The sequence below is a fragment of the Spodoptera frugiperda genome, chromosome 24, assembly GCF_023101765.2.
Source record: "Spodoptera frugiperda isolate SF20-4 chromosome 24, AGI-APGP_CSIRO_Sfru_2.0, whole genome shotgun sequence".
Lineage (NCBI taxonomy): Eukaryota > Metazoa > Arthropoda > Insecta > Lepidoptera > Noctuidae > Spodoptera > Spodoptera frugiperda.
This window is the reverse complement of record NC_064235.1, coordinates 6,592,500-6,618,863: the sequence shown is the minus strand read 5'-3', so window position 1 is coordinate 6,618,863 and position 26,364 is coordinate 6,592,500. Positions and strand designations below refer to the sequence as shown.

The 26,364-nt window shown below is 41.8% G+C and overlaps 2 protein-coding genes and 1 long non-coding RNA gene across 4 annotated transcripts in view; 2 read left to right on the top strand and 1 right to left on the bottom strand.

The window, feature by feature from the left end:
• LOC118278646 (Kv channel-interacting protein 1) overlaps window positions 1-26,364 on the bottom strand; it is a 173,650-nt gene that overhangs the window by 49,519 nt on the left and 97,767 nt on the right. The gene's annotated exons all lie outside the window — the stretch shown is intronic.
• The window catches only part of LOC126912307 (uncharacterized), a 77,157-nt gene that overhangs the window by 48,245 nt on the left and 2,548 nt on the right, over window positions 1-26,364 (top strand). The gene's annotated exons all lie outside the window — the stretch shown is intronic.
• LOC118278584 (dipeptidyl peptidase 9) lies at window positions 116-25,221 on the top strand. 2 transcript variants are annotated; one of them, XM_050703860.1, is made up of 19 exons: window positions 116-671; window positions 7,991-8,192; window positions 8,622-8,803; window positions 9,659-9,756; window positions 10,582-10,684; window positions 11,589-11,707; window positions 12,402-12,531; window positions 13,386-13,527; window positions 14,319-14,511; window positions 15,104-15,210; window positions 17,712-17,864; window positions 18,813-18,939; window positions 19,732-19,821; window positions 20,702-20,874; window positions 21,441-21,584; window positions 22,324-22,402; window positions 22,815-23,007; window positions 24,100-24,211; window positions 24,958-25,221. In XM_050703860.1, the coding sequence occupies exons 1-19, from the start codon at window positions 385-387 to the stop codon at window positions 25,048-25,050; spliced, it is 2,727 nt and encodes a 908-aa protein (XP_050559817.1). In that variant the 5' UTR covers window positions 116-384; the 3' UTR covers window positions 25,051-25,221. The 2 variants fall into 2 exon arrangements, with proteins under 2 accessions (XP_050559817.1, XP_050559816.1); XM_050703859.1 differs by having other exon boundaries at window positions 15,101-15,210.

Genomic DNA, 26,364 nt, shown 5'->3' with positions numbered 1-26,364 from the left:
AATAGAGATAGAATGAATTTCAGTCATTTATTTATCATTTTATCACAACATTGGAATGATTTTCATTTTCTTATACGAATTGACAGCTGAGAATGACAAATGAGTGAGTTGTGAAGATTACAACCGGTGATAGAAGTGCGATCGGTCAGCGACAGCGACCATTTGGCAAGACAACTAAAAGTCAAAAACGAGTGTGTTGGCCCTATTTTTAGTGAAACAAAAATCAAATCAGCGTAATTTCAATATTATAATGAGATCTCCATTTGAATATTCATTCTACTAGTCGAATTAGGTGACTGTGAAGACATATCTATTGTTCTTTGTTACATCATGAATAAAAATTTATCAAGGGAAGACAATTGATTTTTGGTAGCGTAAAAATTAATGGAAATTAATATTATGGAGGTGAGAGGGGCTGGAGATGGGGCTGCTGCCGTGGATTATGTGCGCCCCCCTTCTAGACGATACACTTGGGCCGAAGTTCGGCAGGCTGTTCACGATTTACGGAAAGAGTTATCAAGCCTTTCAACTATGGTCCCGATTGCAATAAGTTTTCGTAAACTTGCCAATGGAAAGATAAGGATATATTTTCTAAGGACCCCTCAGAATGGATGGGAGATAACATTGCTATACACAGATGTTTCACCATCACAACAAGCAAACAACAGCAGGTAATTTTTGTTTTTTTTTTTTTTTCTGCCACATAATTATATGTTTATTTAAAAGCAAAGAAGCTCAATCTGGTTAGTAACAATCTTCCTTAAACCTATGTTAGTACTAAACCTAAATCAAAACAAAATTATTTCGTGAATCGAAGCTACAAGCACAACACTGACGAGGAGAGCTTGCAGCAGCGATTCACGTACACACAATCGAGCCTACTGGCCACACAACGCAAAATTATGTTGGGGCTGTCCCGCACCCGGCGCACCAGGGATGCGCAACGTTTCCGCATAGTTGCGTAAAAACAGTCGACGCGAGCCTCAGCAAACATCCCTGATGCGCTACAGAAGCGTGGCAGCCCCACCAACACCCGGAACGCGTTATTATACTGAACGCGAAGGGCACTGTACGATTTCTGAGTATATGAAGCCCACAGGCTGCACGTGTAAAACGAAGAACAAAATGCACGAAACAAAGTCATTTTTACACAGGGAGAGCAACGAGCAAACCTGCGAGCTATCATATTAGCTCTAACCGACAATGCCCTTCGCTCCCTCTCAATATCGTCATTGTCTTTGAGGTCAGCGGTCAAGAGGTGTCCTAAGTATTTGAACTTAAATACTCTCCGGAGAGCTACTCCATATAGATTTACTGATGGGACTGTGTCAGGACTCCGACCACCGGCCTCAAAAACCATGACCTCACTCTTTGCCACATTGTACACCAAACCATGAAGCTTTGCATAAGCCTCACAGATGGCAAGCAATTTGCGGAGACCGCAGACCGAGGCGCTCAGCAGGACCATGTCATCGGCATAGCTTATGTTGTTAAAACACACCCCATCAATGTAACAGCCCACCCGCTCCCCGCTGAGCACCTCGATCAGCTCATTAATATACAAATTGAAAAGCAAAGGCGAAGCCAACCCTCCCTGCCTCACCCCGCATTCCAATCTGTACGGCTCCGACAATGCTCCAGCCCAACGAACCTGGTTGATCTGGCCCCCATACCAATATCTAAGAATATTGACTAATCCCGAGGGGACTCCAGCTTTCTCAAGCTTACTCCAAAGGATATTGTACGAGACCAGATCAAATGCCTTGGAAAGGTCGAGGAAACAAGCATAAATAGGTGTATCCCTATCCGCATAGTACCTGACAGCCCACTTCAAGCCCAAAATGGCACTCTCCGTTGACAAACCTGGACGAAAACCGAACTGATTATCGTGTAGCTGAACGTGGCTTGTTAGCTGTTTATTAAGTAGGCTGTCAAGAACTTTCGCTATTACAGTAGCTAGAGAAATTGGCCTATAATTCTTAAGGTCGGCGTGGTCGCCAGCTTTACTTTTAACAATAGGAACAACAATAGTTCTAGTAAGATTGCTTGGTAAATACGCATGACTTACACAAAAATTTAGGAACATTGCCAGCACTCTTGGCAAGTGTGCACCCGCAAACCTGAGATGCTCAATGCTGAGACCATCATGACCCGGCGATTTACCTCTCGTCATGGCGTTTAAGACACCTTTGACCTCCTTGGCAGTAAATCTTATTCCAAGATCATGATGGTCCGCAACATCAGGCAAAGACTCGCTGGGGCCCAGTGGTGACTCAACTCTGAAGTGCTCCTTAAAAAGATTGGCAATGCTCACAGAATCACTCACTCCATTGACACATACAGGAAGGCCAGGCTTACTGCTTAACTTATTCGTGTCCTTCCAGAAAGAACGAAAATCCCTACTTGAGTGATGCGAAGCCAGAATATCCATTCGTATTTGCTCTTGGTGTGACTGACACCATCGTAGTCGAGACTTGAATATCTTTCTAGCCTCGCACATCTCAGCAAAACTTGGACCTGCAGAAGGCTTACCACCCGCAATCCACACACGAAACTTCAGTCTGGCGTCCCTGTAAGCGTCACCAACATGCTTGTTCCATCCCAACACAACCTTATTTTTCCTACGAATGTTGCTCGCTCGACCCATCGCAGCTGATTCAGATAAGGCTTTCACAATGTCATCATACATCTTATCAATTGTGTGACGATGGGCGCGCTGCTGACAGGCTTTATCACAACAAAATCTTAGCTCATCAGGGAAATCAATTAGCCGCAGTCTCTCATGGCATGCCATGGAATAAGACTTTATTTGGTCAGGACTTCTTTCTCCCCACAAGACATTATTTTGTACATAAAAAGAGTCGTATTGTTTAATACAAACACTATTAAATATACATTCTACTACCAATGGATAGTGATCAGACCAAAATACGTCGTAAATAACACTCGCTCCAACAACAGAATTACGAGCGGCCTTTGTAACCACGCAGTGATCCAACCATCTACGAGAGCCGTGAGCGTCACTCACAAAGGTGTACGTGTCTGAGTCTATTCCTAATAACTCTGTATCAACACATATCCAATCTGAGTCTAAACAAAAGTTTCTAAGTTCATTGTAGAACTTCTCTGATGGGTGCGCATTATAGTCTCCTAGCATATAACAAGTCTCCACATTAAAATTATCAATGATAGCACTCACCAAGCTCAGGCAGTCTGTGAATTCAGGTAAATTACAGGACAAGTCCGTCGGCATATACACATTGAATAACAGCACTGACCTTGAATTAAGCACTATTTTGACAGCACATATCCGCGAATTGTTGCACGGAACCACCGACACATCACTAAACACACTTTTTCTCCAGAGTATTGCGAGGCCTCCGTGAGGCCGGCCTCGCAACATACCCGCCGTGGTGTCCACCGCCCATAATGACCAAGGCTGTATGGGTTTTCCTTGGTTTAAAAATAAACAGGCTGTTTGGATTGTTCCTTGAGGAAAAAAAGTTAAGTGCCATTAATAAATAAAGATGGGTGCCATTGTTTAGTTTTATGCAGAGAAATGAATTAATGATAATATTCTTTGTTTTAACTATTTCTTGTTTATATCTAAATAACTACATTTTGCTGTAGGCAATTCCACATATTGTACAAACAAATATACTATTTCAAAATCACAATAACAGTACTTATAATCTCTTGGAAATCATGTTAATGACTATAAAATTAGTTTTTGTGTAAAATAATAATTAATTCAGTAATTTGTATTCTAATTAGAATTCCATTCAAGTTTTTTGAACCTTGTTTCTTTATGTCTGTTAAGTTTTTTTATTACTTTATGTCACAAAAAATAATATTTGAAGTATATAAATTAGAGAATCATACTTATATAATTATTATTAAATTTTTGTTTTTGATGCTCATTACTTGGCTGGGTTTTACCATTTTATGTAGTCCCATATGTTTTCTTGTTAGGCTTAAAGTCATGAAGACATCTAGGTTTTTGTAGTATTTGTATTAGTAGTATATTATCATATCATTGTATAGTAGTATTACATGCCGTAATGTGCAGGCGCACCTCCGCCTTCTATTTTGGGGATAAAAGGCGTGTTGTTGCATATATATATATATAAATTTACAATAAATAAGGGTGCTTTTCTACCAGAGATGTGCTATGCTACATTGCTGTAGATGCATTAGGCTTGCACCAATCATATTTCTTGGTACACATAGCATAGCACTAGTGGCAATGGACTCAGCCATGCTAGTTTTTTATATGGAAAGATGCATGCTAATTGCTATGAATGTATTCCCTACTACCAATACATGGCATACTCAAGCAGCACATCTTCCTCGCACAGCTACATAGCTGAGTATCAGTGGAAACGGTCACATAGTTTCACAGCTTAGCTATTACATCTTCGTAGCATACCTACATAGCACATCTCTGGTGGAAAAGCCCGCTAAACATACAGTCCATTGACCTTACATAATTTTTGTCCTTACAATTGACACAGATAACTTTAAAATTAAACATTCTGCTCAATATTTTAATAATTATATGTTATTATCATACTTTTATTGCGTTTAAACTTTAGACTCGTGTCTATAAAAATAAAAATGAGTATTAATTACCTACCTACATGGTTTGTCATACTCGTAAATATCATCATTTATTTAAAGTAATATAGGTAGTAGAATATTATGGTTGTCAAACCAAAGCATAAACATGTCTGTCACATGCAGCAGCATAGCGTGTCTTTGTATCTCTGTATAACAATTTATTTGGGAACCCCATTTTTCTTCTTTTTTTTTTTTTGAGAGGGGAAATTTATCCAATGACTTCCCACTCTGTATCTCAAGCCTCAAAGAGGGGACTTACCGGGTAGCCCATGTTTAGGGCCTTATGTTAATGTTAATTTTCCTAAAGTTGCTGCCAAGTTTTGCACGCATGCTTTACGCGGGAAAAAAAGAATTAATTACTTATTTGGAGTCTTGGACGAAATAAAAAATTAGGAAGTTATTATTTTAATTCCCTGCTCACGAATGTTGAGGGCCCCCGTAGGCCACTGTAGACCGACGGCCATGTACTGTCCACTGCCTCCCACAGTCCTCCTCCAATGACTAGACATCGCTAGGTTGGAAGCAATCTGCATAGGTACAATAAGTTAACAAAACTAGTATTAATGTTTTGTACAACTTGCTATAAATGCGAAAGTTTGTCTTGTGTGTATGTTTGTTACTCAATTACGTCAAAACGCCTGAAGGGATGTGGATTAAATTCGGAACAGGGGTAGATTATGGTCTGGATTTTATCCATGCTTTTTGACGAGTAACAGTGCTCTTTTGTAGCCTATTTACAGATAATAAATTAATTTCATTTCATCTCACGGGAATGCGGATGAAGTCACAATAAGAAGCTAGTGTTAATTTATAAGCAGTATGAGTAAGTAAAGGGTGTGTGCATGTCATTTAATTTAAGTAATTACAACATGATAATCTATTGAATTACAACTATACAGTTTATTTATGTGAAACTAGCTTAACACCGCGACTTTGTATGCGTTTTAAAAGGCGTTAGCTTAAAAAAAAACTTTTTATTGTTAGTCAGAGTAGGCTGCGCGATATCGCCGCGTTTGCGCTCGCTGCACACGATGAAGAGTCCCTCTGTGATTCGAAACTAGTACAGATTTTCTCCATTAATTTGCGTAACTAAACCGTGATTTTTTTAGTAAATTTTTTTAGTGATATAAAAATCCGAATACTGAAATGCTACTCGATTTTAAGTTATACTTAAATACCGTGCTGTCTCTTTCGTTTTGTAAATAATTTAAAGTTACATAACTATTTCTGAGAGCGTCTTAAAATTGAGTGACGTTTGAGAATTCCACCATAAGTCTTCATATCAATTTTTAGTTTTCTTTCTTGCAGAATGTACCGTACTAATTTCTACCTCTCATTTTAAAAAGTGGGGGGTTAGAAAGAGACAAAAGGTAACCTATGTCACTCTCCAGCCACCATAACTAACTTCACACAAAAAAAACATGTTATAAACTTACTCCGTTGCGATGTGAACAAGGGACAAACAAACACACAAACTTTCCCATTTATAATATTAGTATACATGGATTAGTTATCTTGCTGTTTACGTAAATATAACTTTCTCTTATTAATTTTATCTATTCAACGTGTCACCATTGTGTTTCTGTTGATAGGGTCATATTAATTATTAGGTATTTGTCATACCTATATAATTAATAATTTTATTGAAATATTTAACAATGAAACGGTAACTCATCTAAAGAAAGAAATAGTTAAATGACGTCATAATAACTACATAGTATAAAACAAAGTCGCTTTCTCTGTCCCTATGTCCCTTTGTATGCTTAAATCTTTAAAACTACGCAACGGATTTTGATGCGGTTTTTTAATAGATAGTGATTCAAGAGGAAGGTTTATATGTATAATACATGCATAATATATCACCAGGCTTACACAAAAGATTACTATTTTCTTTTCATGTCTGTCTTGTAGATTATTCTATAATATTAGACACGTATTTTTTTATCTTTTTACAGAAACAAATACTTTCGAAGATATATTCATTTAAAATTACTTATAGGTACGTTTTATAGACGTCATAGACGTCACTTCTACGTAGAAATGACGTATTTGCTTTCACTCCTAAACTTTGATTCGTTTTATCTAAGTATTGTTACCTTATATGACAAAATAAAAAACGTACGTGTCTAATATTTTTACATTACCTGACTGACGGACTAAATGGATTTTTAATTTTCATACGTCGTCATCATCCCTATTATTTGCAATAAGTACGTTTTTGCACAAATAAAAGCGCCCAAGGGATATAAGGGTATAAGTAGAAACTATGTATTTGTTATTATATCATAATAAAATTATTATGTTGTACACATTTGTAAACAAAATTATTAATAGATATTTGTCACTATTATTAAACGCATGCCAGAATACGTCATTGAATAAGATTAAAGCTAAATGTCATTATACACTCGGCGTCACAAAAATCGCACCTCTTGGAAAATTGTAAGTTTAAAACATGTCCCGCCAGTAACGAATACATTACACCTTATTAATATTGGTATCAATTGAAAGTACGTTTAACGACCTTTAAATTAACAACAATTAGAATTCCTAAACACAACAGATCTCATCAGCACGTAACGTTAAAAAAATGTTGTCAAAATATTCAGAATGGGATAACATTCCTCAAGAGACTGTTGTCACATTAATTCGTCCATGAGAGAAAGCATGGAAGCAGACGTCAGGGCTAGGGAGGGTAACACTAGGTTTTAAGTTGTTTATTGCTGATAAAATAAAATGTAACTTTTTAACCATTTGCATTTGCTTGCTTTTTTATTCCCTGGTAAACAAAAAACCAAATCCATTGATTTATTCTTAAACTTAAATGAATTGCCTTTCCAATGATACCTTACAGTCATATGTCTGCCATTGATTAATAGGGTTAAAATGACTATGAAGGGAACTTTTAAAGATGTGCGATTTTTGTGACGCCGAGTGTAGTTTCCTACTATGTAGTCATATTCAATACTTTTATTGAAATGTCAAAAACGTTACTTTTCTATGAATTCTGTAGGAGATCGCAACTTATAATGTCATAATTTTTTTTTTTTTGCGTCAAATAGCATACTTACATCTCTAAAAAGAGGATGCAAATATTGGTCCCACTTCCAATAGCTATGTGTGTTACATCATTAGATAGGTAATTTTGAGCTGAATAAAAGTTACTATGGCGTCAAGTTCCAAATTTCAGTTCGTTCAGAGTTATCCTTTATTAAACATGGTAGTTTTATCAGTAGCCATGCTATTGCAAGTATGCGTACGGCGCATCGCGTAAGGCTGTTCCGAGTGTCCACAGGCGGTGCTAATTGTTTACCATCAGGTGATCCGTCAGCTCGTTTTCATGCTTTTCATAAAATTGTTTTTGTTGCAGATTGGACTGGAAACCGCTGATCGAATCAAACGTGGCTCTCGGTGTATCATCAGGGAAGTGGTCGAGAGAGGAACAGCTGCTATGGGAGCGGCAGAGGGTGGCTGCCTGGGGCATAGCCTCGTATGAGCTGCATCAGAGCTCCGGAAAGATCATGTTCCCTTGTGCATCCTCGTTGTTTGTCGCCGATGAGGGGTCCACACAGGTCAGTATCCTCAAATGACTCTTTTTAATGTAAACATGCTTTTCCACATTCACAACTATTGTAACACGCTTTTATTAGGTTTTGTTGTGTGAGGTTACCAAAGGCCCAATTACCCCCTTCCCATTTTCCCAATCCCCTATTCCCCAACAATCCTCAAATTCCTAATCCCCAAAAGGCAACGCACTTGTAATGCCTCTGATGTTTCGAGTGTCCATGAGCGACAGAATTGCTTAACATCAGGTGATACGTATGACCGTTAACCGGCTTATAACATAAAAAAAAATTGGAATCGCCAACCCGCATTGAGCAAGCGTGGTGATTAATGCTCAAACCTTCTCCGTGTGCGAAGAGGCCTTTGGTCAGCAGTGGCCACTTATAGGCTATTAATATGTGTTATACTTTTTAAATTATTATTTAATTTGTTTCCAGTCACCCCCTCTCGTCCCCCGTTGCCTAAACACGGGTGGGGGGGCGCCCCTAACCCCGGCGATGTGTCCCCGCGCCCCAGAGTTGGTGGCCCACGCCGCTAGAGGCGACATCTGGTTGGCAGGCGGGCAACTAAGACGGCCTACACGACTGACGTATGCGTGCAAGGGTCATGAGCCTGATCGGTTAGTATTTTGTTATGTTAAGCTATTTAAAATTATTCTTTTTATCTTCACGAAGGGGTAGGCAGATGTGACATTACGGCACGTAATGCCGCTGTACAATGTACAGTCCACTTGTCACCATTTGTGTTATAAGTGCCATGTAATCAGGGAGTGAGCTTATTGCTATATAGCTGAGCACGATTCCAGACTCCGTGCTACTATTGTGAAAAGTTTGAAAAACCGAAAAATAGGCCCAGTTATTTTGCCAACTTGGAAATCAAATCCCACCACAGATGGGTCTGATCTGGAGCTGCGGACTACCTAGTAGGTTTACCGGGGCTCTGGCTCGAAAAGCAGGAGTAGGAACGGGGTAGTTTTTAGTCAGTAAGAGTCTCACACTCCCTCTCGCCTCACCCAAGGCAGGAAAAGACATTTGATGATTTGCCCCCTTTTAAAAAAATACCCCTTGTTAGCCGTACTAGTGAACACTTAACCATAGGTCGTAGTCGGCCATTTTTTATACCAAAATAAATTTATTATTATGCTGCTCATGAATATGAGCCTCTAGCATGGCTTGAAACTAGTCGAGTTCCTTGTCAAACAGTTACGTGAGTATGTAGATAACATAATAATTAATTTAGTATGTCTCATGAAACTGATGGGTATAACCTGGGTGTCTTCAAAGCCCGAGTCAGGTTGCTTATGGGCAGACGAGCTCTACCGTAGGCCGCATTATCACTTACCATCAGGTGAGATAATGGCCAAACGTCGACCCATTAAATGTAAAAAAAGTTACAACCAAAATTAATTCTTCAATGTTTAAAGATGTTTAGTATCCATTTGCCCACCCATCCTAATCGTGACCTCTCCATCCAGGTTAGCAGATGACCCTCGCCAGGCCGGAGTCCCTTGCTACGTGACACAGGAGGAGTTCTCCCGGTATACCGGCTTCTGGTGGCAACCACAGGCTGAAGGTACGTCTTCTTCATGAACAGCCCAAAACAGCTTACTATTGTTAAGGAGATCAATCCAAGTAGAGAGGCTTGTCAAGAGCCGTTAAACGGGGAGTTTGTTTTGTATAAGCCGGTAAACGAGGAGACGGATCACCTGATGGTAAGCAATCGCCGCCGCCCATGGATGTAACACCAGAATCGTTACAAGTGCGTTGCCGGCCTTTTGGGGGTTATGAATTTAAGGGTTGTAAGATTGGGTAATTGGACCTCTGGTAACCTCAGATACACGACGAAACACAACGCAAGCGTTGTTTCACGTCAGTTTTCTGTGAGGCCGTGGTATCACTCCGGTCGAGCCGGTCCAGCAGTGCCGAAGCATGGCTCTCCCACACTTGACATGACCTTCAAACCTTAAGAAAAGAGCGTGCTCCTTTTTAAAAACTTAGGTTTTTGCCCTAAGAATGCAAACGAAGCTGCTAGTAGATTATTTAAAAAGAGTAACGATGGAGTTTCTTGCTCGTTCTTCTCCATTCGAAGCTACACTTTGGAACGGGCACCTAGCTTCACTGACGGACGATTCAATTTGACGTTTCAAAAGTGCTTAATTAAAGGATTAATTGAAATAAATGCCATGACTTTCACTTTGAGGCTAGTTATTTATTTATTTTTTAAAACAGTCCACACTAGGGCTTTCCCCTGTGTCGTGGGTGCGTTTACAAACATATAATTTCACATACACATGACAAGACCAGAAACAACAATTTGCTGATCACACAAAGAGTTGCTCCGTGCGGGAATCGCACCAATCGTGCAGTTAAGTTATATAATTTGTTTGTATTATTCCAGATGACATATATAGGATAGTGTATGAGGAGGTGGACGAGAGCGAGGTGAAGATATACTGCTTCCCGTCCTCGCAGTCCACCAGCGGGGAGGTTGAGGAGTTCAGGTATGGATCCAGTGCATCATTACGTATATAAGGTCTTCTAAAAGTATCTGTTACGGCTTTTATGGGAGGTAGTATTGTGTTTGAACATTACAATTGTAATTACTAGCAAATCTGGCGAACTACGTTTTGCTAATGATTTTCCATGTTTTCCCGCTTTTCTATTGAATTTTTCCTGTTTTTTTCTTTGCTATAAACCACACGGAGCCCGAGACCTTTCCAACGAATGAGAAACCGTGGAAATCGGTTCGTGCGTTCTGGAGTTATAGCGTCAGGAAGGAAAACCCGACTTATTTTTATGTTATAGATATAGATAAATAATTATTGATCATGAGTAATTTTTCTTTTCATACAAAATTTCTTTAGTATGCGCGTTGCGCGTGTAAAGTTCCAAAATACTTACGAATGTTCCGATAACGCGGCCGCCTCGCTGCTAACAGCTGATCATGCGAAAGTACGCACCCGCAAAAATTTGTTGTTTTGTTATTGCGATAAAAATAAAAGTAACGAGTATACAAAAACGTTTTTTTGGAAAATTTGTTTGTAATCATGAGTACAATCACGTGTTTAAATATCGTTCACTAATTACCAGTCACCCTATATAGAGTATAGTGTAGATATATTACGGATTTTTTTTTTTTTTATTAAATGGGTCGACGTTTGGCCGCTATCTCGCCTGATGGTAAGTGATGATGCGGCCTACGATGGAGCACGTCTGCCCATAAGCAACCTATTCACTCGGGCCTTGAAGACACCCAGGTTATACCCATCAGGAAACACAGACTCCGGCAAGGAGTTCCACTCCCTAGCAGTTCGCACAAGGAAGCTTGAAGCGAAGCGCTTCGTGCGTGTGGGTGGGATATCCACAATATAAATTTTATTTAATACTAAATTCTTGGTCCACCAGGTTTCCCCGAGCTGGTACTCCTAACGCCAAGTCCTCGCTGAAGATGCTGACCTTCAGGCTCCAGAAGGCTACTTCCTCCACCGTCCTAGATTACTACCACGAGGGAGCTTCGGAGCATTGTAAGTAGAGTAGACAGAGCCATGCTCACTGCTGGGCCGGCTCGACCGGAGTGATACCACGGCCTCACAGAAAATTGACGTGAAACAACGCTTGCGTTGTGTGAGTGAGGTTACCGGAGGCCCAATTACTCCCCTTCCCAATCCCCGATTCCCAAATAACCCTTAAATTCCTAACCTTAATAAGTGCCATGCTTCGGCACTGCTGGGTTGGCTCGACCGGAGTGATACCATACGGCCTCACAGACACCGATGTGAAACAACGCTCGCGTTGTGTTTCGTTGTGTGAGTGATGCTTATGAGCCCCGATATCACTGGAAATTATTCGACCTTGCTCGAAAAGTTTTCGTAAAGCCATAAAAAATACAGTAGACCTCCGGTAACCCGACAACATACAGGGCAGTGTCAGTGTTGGACTATTGAATTTGTCGGTTTATAGAGCAATGCCTAAGACCTGTAGTCCGGATTTTTTTACAAAAGAGTTCTTTGTAATCCTACAAAGCCATATCCAATGATAATATATTATATTATATGTACTTTGAATTACATATCATACTCAATTTATGTATGTATGTCCATATCCACTAAAATAATCAAGAATTATTAATCAAACACATGTTGGATTACAGGGGGTCCATTATCGTAGGTCATTCAATTCAGTACATGTCTTAATAGTTATTTTAAACATATCTTTCAGTAGGCGACACGAGCAACGGTTGCATGGAGGTGGTGGACCTTCGATGGTACGAGCTGAAGCAGCCGCTGAAGGAATGCTTCCCCTGGTTCGAGTACCTCGCCAGGGTCGGGTGGACACCTGATGGACAGTAGTGAGTATTTTTTTTCTGATAAAACAAGAGGCCTCACAGAAAACCTACGTGAAACAACGCTTGCGTTGTGTTTCGTTGTGTGAGTACCTCACTCACCGGAGGCCCAATTCCCCCCTTCCCAATCTTCCCCATCCCTGATTCCCGAACAACAACCCTTAAATTCCTAACTCCCAAAAAGCCGGCAACGCACTTGTAACGCCTCTGGTGTTTCAAGTGTCCATGGGCGGCGGCGATTGCTTACCATCAGGTAATACGTCTGCTCGATTACCGGCTTGTTTCATAAAAAAAAAACAATCATCATCATTATCGGCAGAAGAGAACCATATAAATGTAATAATAAGGGTGCTTTTCCTTCGGAGATGTGCTATGCTACGTTGTTGTGGATGCGTTTGGCTTCCACCAATCATATTTATTGGTACATATAGCTTAGCACTGGTGGAAACGGGTTCAACTAAGCTATGTTTTTTATATGGAAAGATGCGTGTTATGGATAGCTTCCTTATTATGGATACATCGTATATAGATAGCTGCACATCTTCCTCGCACAGCTACATAGCTTAGTATCAGTGGAAACCGTCATATAGTTTCACAGCTTAGTTATTACATTTTCGTAGCATAGCTACATAGCACATCTCTGGTGGAAAAACACCCAAAATGCCGTTTTTGTGACTTCTCCCGCCTTGGGCGAGGCGAGAGGGAGTGTCAGAATCTTACTGACTAAAAACCACTCCGTTCCTACTCCTGCTTTACGAGCCGGAGCCCCGGTAAACCCGCTAGGTAGTCCGCAGCTCCGGATCAGGCATCAGCCCTACTGGGCCCCATCTGTGGTGGTCTGATGGCTCTCTTTCTTACAGTGTCTGGGCCCAACTCCTAGATCGGAAGCAGCAGCGCTTGGAGCTGGTGCTCATCCCGCTGTCGCAGTTCTGTGCGCCGGCGCACTACGACATGGCCGGCTCTGTCAGCGGTCGGCACGAACCGTCCACTAGCTATGAACAGGTCAGTATCATCAACAGTCTACTGCTAGATTATTGCTCGAGTTGATTACTGAAATGCTACTCTTTTTTTACATTTGATGGTTTGATGTTTGTCTATCTCGCCTGATGGTAAGCGATGATGAGGTCTACGAGGGAGCACACCTGCCTAATAAGTAATCTATTCACTCGGGCCTTGAAGACACCCAGGTTATACCCATCGGGAATCATTCATCAGGAACTCAATTTTAAGATGTAATCTGCTCAAATTTAACTCACTTTTCTACGCAAATTTAAGTGTGAGAGAGCCATGCTTCGGCATTAATGGGCTGGCTCGACCGGAGTGGTACCACGGCCTCAGAAAACTGACGTGAAACAACACTTGCGTTGTGTTTTTTAGTGTGAGTGGAGTGTTACTGGAGGCCCAATTACTCCAATCCCCCTCTTCCCTCTTAACAAGCAGACGTATCAATCACCTGATGGTAAGCAATCGCCACCGCCCATGAACACTCGAAACACCAGAGGCGTTACAAGTGCGTTGCCGGACTTTTGGGGATTAGGAATTTAAGGGTTGTTGGGGAATCGCATTGGGAAGGAGAGTAATTGAAGCTCCAGTAACCTCACTCACACAACGAAAGTGTTGTTTCACGTCGGTGTACTGCCGCGGTATCACTCCAGTCGAGCCCACCCAGCAGTGCCGAAGCATAGCTCTCCCACGCTCTCCCAGCTCCAGGAGTTGAAATCACTTGTTCGATTGTTTACTATGTAGTTAAAATATGTATATAAATGAATATATAAATACTCCCCCCATTACAGCCAATCCAAGACATACAGATCCTGGTCTCGGAGACAGCTCCAGACGCCTGGATCAATGTCCACGACATTTTGTACTTCCTGCCATCTAGCGGCGCCGAGCTGAACTTCATCTGGGCCAGCGAGGAGTCAGGGCATCTACACCTGTACCTCGTCACCTGTGCTCTTATACAGAGGAGCTGTGGGCAGAAACGGAGTAAGTTTAGTTTATTTTGCATTTGATGGGTCGACGTTTGGCGGCTATCTCGCCTGATGCGGCCCACGATGGAGCACGTCTGCCCATAAGCAACCTTTTCACTCGGGCTTTGAAGACACCCAGGTTATACCCATCAGGAAACACAGACTCCGGCAAGGAGTTCCACTCTCTAGCAGTTCGCACAAGGAAGCTTGAAGCGAAGCGCTTCGTGCGAGTGGGTGGGATATCTACCATGAAGCGGTGACGCCTCGCCGATTGTCTTGTGGTTCGATGATGGAAAGGACTAGGGGGAATCAAGTTGTGCAATTCTCCCGCACACGTAAAAGCTTTCAACTTCGCGCCTGTGTTTTATTTTATTTTATGTAAGTGTGTGTGGGTAGTGGAATCTTGCGATAAAATTTTAAAGCTGAAGATAGATGTCTCTAACTGAGCTGAAATTTTATATAAGGAGCTTTAAAAGTCTGCCCTGGTTTTATTGGAGGTAGTGTTGTGTTTGAAGATTACAATAAAGCCGTGGCGGATACTTTTAGAACACCTTATATGTTAATTAAGTATATAGATATATTATAACCATATATTTTGTCAACAGCAGTAATTGAGATGATTAACGAAGACGAGAGCAACGCGGTCGGCCCCAACATGATCAGCAAGGAACCCATCACGGCCGGGGAGTGGGAGGTCATGTCCAGGAAGATATGGGTGAGGCTCTTTTTTTAAGGGGGGGGGGGGATCATCTAGTAACTTCTCTCGCCATGGGCGAGGCGAGAGGTAGTGACAGACTCTTTTTTTTGAGGGAGAAGATCATCCAATAATTTATTCCGCCCTGGGTAAGGCGAGATAAATGATATTAATTTTGCAAATAGGTTATAAAATAACACTTTTACACGTCAATCTCTTAAATAACTAGATGGGGCCGGCATTTCCTATCGTACTACTCTGAGAAGAAATGCCGAGAGGGAGTGTTAGAGTCTTACTGACGACTAAATATCCCTGAGGACACGGCGGTGCACAGCCCATGCTGGGCACACCACCACCTTATGTTCCACCGTGTCCTCCGGATGCGAAATATGCTAACGCTGTATTTTTTAAATGAGTACCGATGGAGTTTCTTGCTCGTTCTTCTCGTAATCTACATTCCGTACGGTTTGATATAGATTAAATAACCGAATTTTATCCCAGAAGGGATAGGCAGAGGTGCACATTACGGCACTAAAGCCAATGTGCAATGTCCACTTGCGACCACTCGATCAAAGAGGTTGTTAAGCGAGCAGATATTAATTATTAAAGTCATAAAAATAATACAATTTTTATTGATCCGGAGTTGCGGATTGTCTAGTGGGTTACCGGGCCACCGGCTCGGAAAGCAGGAGTAGGAACAGAGTGGCTTTTACTCAGTAAGAGTCTGACACTTCCTCTCGCCTCACCCAAGAGGGGGAGGAGTTAGTGGACGATTCCCCCACCCCCTCAAAAAAAGTAAATTAAACATTTCTATTATTTTTATTGTGATTTTTTAAGTAATTTTGGTTTTAAAAGATACTAAACAATACTAACCAGCCCGGATAATCAAACTTGACATCCCTTACCGAATAATCCCTCTGCCGATCACTCGATATCATTAAACGAGAAAAAAAAATCCATTACTCCAACTTTCTTTTATGAAACAGTTCAACTTATTAATTACTATATTATCGGCTTACTCACATAACTGTATGACGAGGAACTCGACTCGTTTCAAGCCATGCTAGAGGCTCATATTCATGAGCAGCATTCCGCGACACACGACGCGGCGATTGTCGCACTGCTACTAGCCTCTAGAATGACTTGAAACTAGTCGAGTTCCTCGTCAAACAGTTACGTGAGTAAGCCGATAACATAATAATTAATAAACTTAACTGTTTCATAAAAGAAAGTTGGAGTAATTGTTTTTTTTTCTTGTTTAATGATATCGAGTGATTATTCGTATGTATAGTAACCTAACCAAATAAGGCCTATGCCCCAATAAAGCCTATTTTGAAAATTTCCCTCTTCCCGATGTCAAATGGTCGCCAAAGTTTGTACAAGTGTGCATGCACATTACTTAACTAATTTGAGCACAGCAAGCAACCCGTGCCGCGATTATGTCGGAACCTACAGTCGAAAACAATCACGACGTGGAGCGCACTTTAGTTTTTATAAAATTCGAGTAGCGTAAACTGTTAGTATTTTTACATTTATCAGTATACGACGTGCCGTGTTTTGTCTGTATGACAATTATACATTTAGCCATCTCCTCACATTAGTGAAATAGCTATAATATCTGTGTATTTCATATAATCGTTGTTTTGTTTACCTATGTGCCATGCCCTAATAAAGCCTACAAAAAAAAAAACGTGTAGGCCTTATTACGGCTTAGTTGTTTTTCAGTAATTTCATAAAAAACGGATCACATGCTTCTGTCAAAATGAAAGCCAATGGATTTTGTAAAAGATGGAAAACGCTGTTAAAATGGTAGAAAGGGGTAATAACACAGAAAAGGGGTAAATGGATATCGGGATATTCTTCATAGTATCTATTCACCCTTCGAATTTTATGCACCCTGTTTTACCCGGTAGGCTGCTCCAGCCAGATATAACTTCCAAAGAAGTACGCACCATCTAAAGAGTGGTTCGACTACACGAAAGCTAGGTCGGTCGCTAAATTGGCTACAGAACAAGAAGTTATTCTCATTCGTTTGACTGATGCTGGGGTACCGATGACTTCAAAGATTTTACTTGGGTATTACATGATGAGAAACTCGTTTAGCCTGATGTATAATGACCAAAATTAATTAATAAGATCTCATTACATTTATTATAAGCATTGACAAAGTTTTGTTATAATTAAGAAGTTGAATACTTACTAGTTTTTATTGAGGCCTTATTAAGACATAGGGTTCCCAATAAGGCCAAAGTGACACTTTAGTTATTTGTGTTTACAAAATTGTAATTTTTGTTTCTAAAGCCATTTTGATTCCATTATTACAAAGTTTAATAAATAAATATAAGATTTTGAAATTATCAGCCCATTGTCATTTTAAACCTACGAGCTAGGCGGTAATAAAAATAAGGTAGGCCTTATTTGGTTGGCTTACCTTATTTGTAGTAATTAGTTTTTTTTTCTCTAATATAATAATTAATTTATTATTCGTATGTATTTGTGCAACAACCAAATTGTCTCCGCAGGTAGACACAGGCCGGCAGCTGGTGTACTTCGTAGGGCTCCGCGAGACGCCGCTGGAGCGCCACCTGTACGTGGCGCCGCTGTCGCCGCCGCGCCCCCACGCCGTGCACTTGCTCACGTCTGTCGGACATTCTTGCACCGTCGATATTGATGAGGTAAAGTTGTACTGGAGTTTATTTGTCCCTACCCTCACTCTTGTCGTGGGTGTCATATATTTAGATTTAGATTCGATTTCAGCATGATCGGTCCACTGCAGGGCAAAGGCCTCCCTAGCCGCCTTCCACTCCTCTCTGTGTAAAACATTTTGCGGCCAATCCTTGTCATAGTTGAGTTCGTCACACCATCTTCTTTAGGGTCTGCCGCGACGTCTAATAAATAAATAAATTATGAAATTATAAAGTGTGGAGAGCCATGCTTCGTGACTCCTAGGTCGGCTCGACCAGAGTGATACCACGGCCTCACAGAAAACCGGCGTGAAACAACGCTTGCGTTGTGTTTCGTTGTGTGAGTGAGGTTACCGGAGGCCCAATTACTCCCTTCCCAATCTTCCCAATCCCCGATTCCTCAACAACCCTTAAATTCCTAATCCCCCCAAGGCCGGCAACGCAATTGTAATGCAATAGTTACGCCTCTGGTGTTTCCGTACGGCGGCGATTGTTTACCATCAGGTGATCCGTCTGTTCGTTTACCGGCTTATACCATAAACTGAAAATAACACCGGGGTATCATTCCGGTCGAGCAGTGTCGAAGTACGGCTCTCTCACAGAGTGACTTAAGCTTAAAGGCTCCAAAGAGACTGCACGACTGGGAGAAGCCCAGTCGCCAAGCACCACGGAAATTTTACTTACTCTAAGTGGGTTCTATATGTGAGTTATTATTATAATACTAGCTACTTCCGCGCGGTTTCACCCGCTCCTATTGGTCATAGCGTGATGTTTTATAGCCTATAGCCTTCCTCGATAAATGCACTATCCAACACAAAAAGAATTATTTAATTCGGACCAGTAGTTCCGGAGATTAGCGCGTTCAAACAAACAAACAATCAAACAAACTCTTCAGCTTTATAATATTAGTATAGATTTTAATATGGTACCCCCTTTCAGGATTGCAGTACAGCAGTGATAACCTCGTCGAATATAACGACGGCTCCGGTGACGCGGGTGTACCGCATCCTGCACACTCCGCCGCGGCTGTTGGTGCAGGGCAGCATCACGGAGAGAGCTCCATCGGGTACGTGTATATATTTTATTTACAGCCATGTTCGTCGCACTGCAGGACAAAGGCCGCCCTAGCTTCTTTCTACTCGTCTCTTTGTAGAGCTTTCTGTGGCCAATCCTTTTCTTGTTCGAGTTCATATATATTTAGCTACTTCCGCGCGGTTTCACCCGACTGCTCGTACCCAGTGATAACGTGGCGAATATAGACTATAACCTTCCTCGATAAACGCTATCCAACACAAAAAGAATGATTCAAATCAGATCAGTAGTTCCGGAGATTAGCGCGTACAAACAAACAAAAAAACTTTCAGCTTTATAATATTAGTATAGAAGTATAGATGACTGCCTCATTGTCGAGTGGTTGCACGGCTCTGAGCAAGGGACCCGATTACCGGGTAGAAAGCCTAGGGCTTTTTTATGGTGTTTCGAAAATTTCTCCGTGGTAGTACGGAGTATGGACCTTGTGCCCAGCTTGTGGATTATATGGCAATAGGCTCACCCCTTATACATGTTCGCAAGCTAAACTTTTGGTTGGTTTTGACATAAACTCTGGCCCGCGTTTCGTGATCGGATCCGGGAAAGCAATTGCTATCAATTGTTTTTATTGACGAAGCTTTGCATGATGCGTATCTGTAAACCACGTTTATACAGAGTAGAGTCAATGTTTATTTAACTTCTTTATGTTCTCAAATTGAATTAACTGGTCCGGGGTACGAAATTTCTTCACTATTGTAATCTTCAAACACAACACTACCTCCCATTGAAGCCGTGGCAGATACTTTTAGAACATCTTGTATATTTGCAGAATGCACGGAAGTACGGAGCCTGAACGGTTCGTGGGATAGCCGGGACGGTGAGGAGGACACGGATAGTGAAACCGGATCGTTAATCAGAGGTAATAATAAAATAGGGATGATGACTGGGTCAAAAATAAATTGTTACAAGTTTTCAATACAATAAAATATTCAAAAATAATCACACTGAATGAATGAGTCATTCATTTGATGAACTACTTAATTTTCGATATTTTCTAGCTTAATTTCTAGAAATAATCTACCTACTATTTGACGTAAAAGTCTGATGACTTCATAATAAAGTATTTCATACAAAGTTCATAGAAAATATCGTTTTTGACGTTTCGAAAAAAGTATTGAATTTGACTAGTAGGAAACATGGCTATTTTAATAATACTTTACTTTATTCGGGATTTAAAGCTACAATTACTGAAATCCACCCAATATGGTAGATGCCAACATTTTATTTTAATGTCCGTCTTGTATATTATTTTAAAACATTAGACACGTATTTTTTATTTTCTTACGGAAACCAATACTTTCGAAGATATTATATTGACTTGATTTTATTATAACTTTAGTGAGACATACTAAATTAATTATTATGTTATCGGCTTACTCACGTAACTGTTGGGCGACGAATTTGACTAGTGTTAAGCCATGCTAGAGACTCATATTGAAGAGCAGCATTCCGCGACACACGACGCGGCGACTGTCGCTACTACTATGCTGCAAAACATTATAAAAATAAATGTTTATCTTAATCTTATTATTTTTTCGTAATTTATTAAAATATTAATTATTATTTGCAAAAATATATACATAAGGGCCAATTTTGAAATTGTCGAGATCTCGCAAGACTGTCGCTTATTATTCATCGCTTTATCCCAATCTACAGATTTAGCTTTCCGTACCTATAACTGCATACCCAACACGATAAAGTTCCAGGTTCGATTTAAAAACATGGTAAATTTGTTCCAGAACGTTCCCTAAGCCTGTCGGACATCCCTCCCCCGCAAATATTCGAGACCCGGCTGTCGTGCGGGGCGACGGCGTACTGCACGCTGTGGCGCTGCGGCCGCGCGGGGCGGAGCCCTACCGTGCTGCACGTGTACGGGGGCCCGGAGGTCCAGACTGTTACTAATAGTTACAAGGTATGGTAATAATCTAATTTAAAATCACGGTTTAAATCCCGAATAAATGATTTAGAAAAGCTTTAAGCGAAGAGACATGATGAAGAGTCCCAGTGTGACTTCTAGTAGAGCTTTTCTCCATTCGTACAAAAAGTAGCCTATATGTTCTGTTCCAAAGTTTATCTCGATCCTTTCAGCCGTTTTCACGTGAAGGAATAACCTATGTACAAAGACGCTTTTGTTGTTTGTCCCTATGTATGCTTAGACCTTCAAAACTACACAAAGGATATTGATGTGATATTTTTACACTATTGTAATTAAAAATAAATATCAGGCAATCGCCACCAGAGTCAAAATCATAGCATTTATTTCAATTAATCCTTAATAAGGCACTTTTGAAACTTTAAAATTGAATTATCCGCAGTCTGTCTCCATTTTTGAAGTCCGTTAAAAATGATCTGCCATAATCCCCACACTTGGCAGACTATGTAATTAGTCGCTACCATATTAATCACCATCACACATTACTCTCCAGACTCAGTAATCAATCGCTACAACATTAATCACCATGACACATTAATCCCCAGGGTATCCGGCAACTCCGCATGCATATGTTGGCGGCGCGCGGTTTCAACGTGGTGGCGGTGGACTCGCGCGGCTCCAAGCACCGCGGCAGGGCCTGGGAGGCCGCCATTAAAGGCAAGCTCGGTCAGATCGAGCTGGATGATCAGGTTGGTTGCACGATAATTTATGGTATAAGCCGGTAAACGAGCAGACGTATCACCTGATGGTAAGCAATCGCCGCCGCCCGTGGACACTTGAAACACCAGTTTGTTAGGGAAGTGCGAATCGGAGATTTTAAGGGGGGGGGGTCATCCAATGATTTCTCCCGCCTTGGGCGAGGTGAGAGGGAGTGTCAGACTCTTAATGACTAAAAACCAACCCTGTTCCTACTCCTGCGTTTCGAGCCGGAGCACCGGTAAACCGGCTAGGTAGTCTACTACTCTGGTTCTCGAATGCAAAGTTCGTTTAATCTTCGACCGTAGGTTTTATTGATTTACTATTAGAATTACTTAAAATAACGTTTTATTTATAATTTCATCTTATTTATCTTCATTTCGTTCGTTCATTTTTGTTCACGAAAGTTGGCTAAAAATAGAATTGAGGAGTATGCAATCTGCGAAGATGTTGCGAACGTTCATACGTTACGTTGAATTAGACCAGGCTCCGTTCCTGACTCCTGCAGTTGCGAACCAGGAATCAGCCCGGTAATGGGCCCTAGAAGCTAAGTAGTCCGCATGGCTCCTGAGGCGCGCGGCATCTTGGCGCCGCACGCACGGGTGGTTCTGCTCAGGCGATGAGCTACCCTGGCTCTCCATCCGCAGACCCGCGGCGAGCTACCCATGCTCGCCGACCTGCAGTGGGACATAAATACAATGATTCCTAACCTGTATCACTATATTATTCCAGGTCGAGGTGTTGCAATGGTTGGCCAAGGAGACAGGCTGCATAGACATGGAGAGAGTGGCGATACATGGCTGGAGCTACGGTACGATAGCCTTTACATTTATTCGTTTTAGTTTATTAATGTATAATCAACAGTATTTTTTTAGGAGTAGGATTGATTGAACAACATAAAGATTAATAATAACTTTAACATAGAGCGCTGTTGGTCGGTCACTGTTGAATGTGTAGACCCTAAGTATTTTCTTAAGATATCAGTACCCTTAGTACGACTTTGCTTTACGTTGAACGAAAACAAAACTAGAGCGCGTTCGGCGCTCTGATTGGCCGGCGCGAATGAACCTACCAATCAGAGCACCGAATGCGTTCTTGTTTCGTTTAAAGGAACTTACACCCGTAAAAATATAGCAATATGTGTTTACGCATTATTACCGACAAACCCACACAAAATTTGATAAATCTTTCTACATAAACTAACCTATCTCACCTTTTCACAGGCGGATACCTATCCCTACTAGGCCTGGCGACCAGACCGGGCATATTCCGTGCGTGCGTGGCGGGGGCGCCGGTGACGTGCTGGCGCCTGTACGACACGGCCTACACGGAGCGGTACATGGGACCCCCTTCACGGAGCCCGCACGCTTATACCAGGGCCAGTGTACTGGCACATGCGCCTTTCTTCCCTGATCAGTAAGTGTCAATAGTTTTAAACCAAAACAACATTAGCGCTCAAATATATTTTTTTATTCGAAACACGCCGGTGTACGGGCAGGCGTATCACCTGATGGTAAGCAATCGCCGCCGCCCGTTGCCAGCTTTTCTGGGGGTTAGGAATATAAGGGCTGTTGTTCGGGTATCGGGAATTGGGAAGATTGGGAATGGGGGTTTAGAGAACAGCGAGTAAAGTTCCCTAAGAAAAGGAGGATCCTCCGACCAGGCGGGGTGATCATGCCTGGCGGGCTTTCTGCCCAACTGTTGTTCGTTGGGATTTTCTACCCGTGTTATTTCGCATGTAAACTTCATATGTGCGATGCAGGATATTTGTGACGTCATCCGTTGATTAGCTCGTCGATAGTCTATGTGCGACTTCTGTCATCTGTCACTTGTTACTTGTCAATGTGTCGCCACAGGGGAATTGGGCCGGGGGTAATAACTCGGATAACTTCACTCACACAACGAAACACAACGCAAGCGTTGTTTCACGGCAGTTTTCTGTGAGGCCGTGGTATCACTCCGGTCGAGCCGGCCCGGCAGTGCCGAAGCATGGCTCTCCCACACTTAAAATGCTAGTAGTATTCGAGGCTAGCGCCCACGATAATATAGCTAGCGTCTGAGATTCTAATATCACTGACGCCTAACATATCACTACAAGTGTGGGAATGCATGCTTCAGCACGAATGGGCCACGGAGTGGTACCACGGCCTCACAGAAAACCGAATAGAAACAACGCTTGCGTTGTGTTTCGTTCCAAAAGGGTGAGGCAACTGGAGGCCGAATCCCCCCCCCCCAATCTTCCCAATCACGATTCCTCGACAACACTTAAATTCCTAACCTCCAAAAGGCCGGCAACGCACTTGTAACGCCTCTGGTGTTTTAAGTGTCCATGGGCGGCGGCGATTGCTTTCCATCAGGTGATCTATTCGTTCGTTTACCGGCTTATACCATAATAAAATGTTATCCCCAGGGATGGCAGACTGCTAATCATCCACGGGCTGGCGGACGAGAACGTGCACTTCTGCCACACCGCCGCGCTCACTGCTGAGCTGGTAATGTTATCCCCAGGGATGGCAGACTGCTAATCATCCACGGGCTGGCGGACGAGAACGTGCACTTCTGCCACACCGCCGCGCTCACTGCTGAGCTGGTGAGGCTTGGGAAACCACATCGAGTACAGGTCAGTTACATCACCACCATAGTCTACTCCATAGTCTACTGTTTAACATATATTGTTCATCACCATGGTGCCAATATTCAAAAGCGGAGTTGCAACATGAGCAGTCCATCACATACTCTGGGACTGTGGTAAAACTAAAAGCCGATCGGTAGCGGGAGCATGGTCCAAGCTACCGGTGGTTAGGGCTCCAGAGACAGAAACCTCACAATACGTGCTGTTTCGAGGAGTACTTTTTTGCAACGGGGGAAATCCTTAAAAGTCGCCTAGCTTTTTGGGGATAAAAGACTAGGGGTGTGGGATTTTTACCTCATTAAAACCACCCCGGTGGCCATCCTAAGCATTTGTAAGGGGCACCGAGTCCTCTAATAGATCTGCTCCTGCGAGCACCCACGGTTCGAGGAGTACTGCCTTCTGGGTCAGGCCAGCCTCTTAAGGTGGTTGTCGACGCTGTTGAGTATAAACTCATTGGAAGACATGACTATCGGCACAATGATGAACGAATCCACATTCCAGTTGTCGATTTCATTATTATAGGATATCTAGAGATGAAAAACAGATGTTGGCCGATTCTCATAGATACCGGATAAGAACAAAGAATTTTACTAAAATCGGTCAAACCGTTTCAGAGATGGTAACGAAAACTGTGACACGAAAATTTTATATATTAGATATTAAGCTTGCCATTTGTTTGTTTAGTTAAATTTTGAAAAAGATTTTTTATGTTATAATTTGTTTTTATTTTGCAGGTGTACCCTGGCGAAAGACACTCTCTACGAGCGATGCACGCCGCCAAACACTACGAAGCCACATTATTACACTTCTTACATGAAAACCTGTAAATATATTGAAATAGTTCTACTTGTATGGGGCTCCAAATATATAAGGTGTTCTAAATGTATCTGCCACGGCTTTAATGGGATGTAGTGTTGTGTTTGAAGATTACAATAGTGAAGAAATTTCGTACCCCGGACCAGTTAATTCAATTTGAGAACATAAAGAAGTTAAATAAACATTGACTCTACTCTGTGTAAAGTGGTTCACAATTACGCACGATGCGACAGAGACAGTGAAAGAGATAGCTCTTTCATAACAAACTCATACATAGATTTTTTGTATGAAATAAAAACTCATAATCAATCATTTATATTTACTATTGTAATCTTCAAACACAACACTACCTCCCATTAAAGCCGTGGCAGATACTTTTAAAGCTCCTTATATACAAAACAATAATAAATTTATTACTCTGTTCGTTTTCATCAGGACAAAGCAATGTGGGAAGGAAAATTTTTGAAAAATTAATGAAGCGTAGGATTTAGGATCCGTACGAAGTATTATAAAAAGTATGTGGCAATAGACTCACCCCCTATTACATGGGACTTATAACACAAATGGTGAAAAGTGCGTGTTAAATCTTATATGTGGACCTCGGTCTAACCCATATAGCAAGTACAAAGAGGAGATGCCATAATGTGATTGTGCACTGTGACAAAACAAATGGATGCTACGCAATTTTGTTTTAATTTGCTCCACACTAAGAATTTTCCTGTGTCGTGGGTGCGTTTACAAACATACAAGTTCACATACACATGACACACAGACTCGAAACAACAATTTGTGGATCACACAAAGAGTTGTTCCGTGCGGGAATCGAACCCGCTACACGTTACACGGCAGCCAGTTGCCCAGCCAGTAAAGGTATTATTAATAAAAAGGTGTAGATAGGTTATAAGCGCTCAGAAAGTAACACATTAAAATGTGGACAATTGGCAACGTGTGTGTAGTATGGGACCGCTAGATAGAACATAGAGAGGGGCGCGGTTTGTAACGTCCCGCGCTCCCCGTAACGTGTCACGCGTTATGTTAAAGGGAAATCCGTCGAAATCGTTTCATGGTGAATATCCCACCCACTCGCACGAAGCGCTTCGCTTCAAGCTTCCTTGTGCGAACTGCTAGGGAGTGGAACTCCTTGCCGGAGTCTGTGTTTCCTGATGGGTATAACCTGGGTGTCTTCAAGGCCCGAGTGAATAGGTTGCTTATGGGCAGACGTGCTCCACCGTAGGCCGCATCATCACTTACCATCAGGCGAGATAGCGGCCAAACGTCGGCCCATTTAAAATAAATAAATAAAAAAAAAGGGAAATCCAGTTATG

Bases quoted from the DNA above. Each gene is read 5' to 3' on its own strand.
- LOC118278584 (XM_050703859.1), top strand. From the start codon at position 385: ATGGAAATTAATATTATGGAGGTGAGAGGGGCTGGAGATGGGGCTGCT. The intron at 13,528-14,318 runs GTCAGTATCATC...CCCCCATTACAG, and splicing joins CGTCCACTAGCTATGAACAG to CCAATCCAAGACATACAGAT. The intron at 20,875-21,440 runs GTATGGTAATAA...ATTAATCCCCAG, and splicing joins CTGTTACTAATAGTTACAAG to GGTATCCGGCAACTCCGCAT.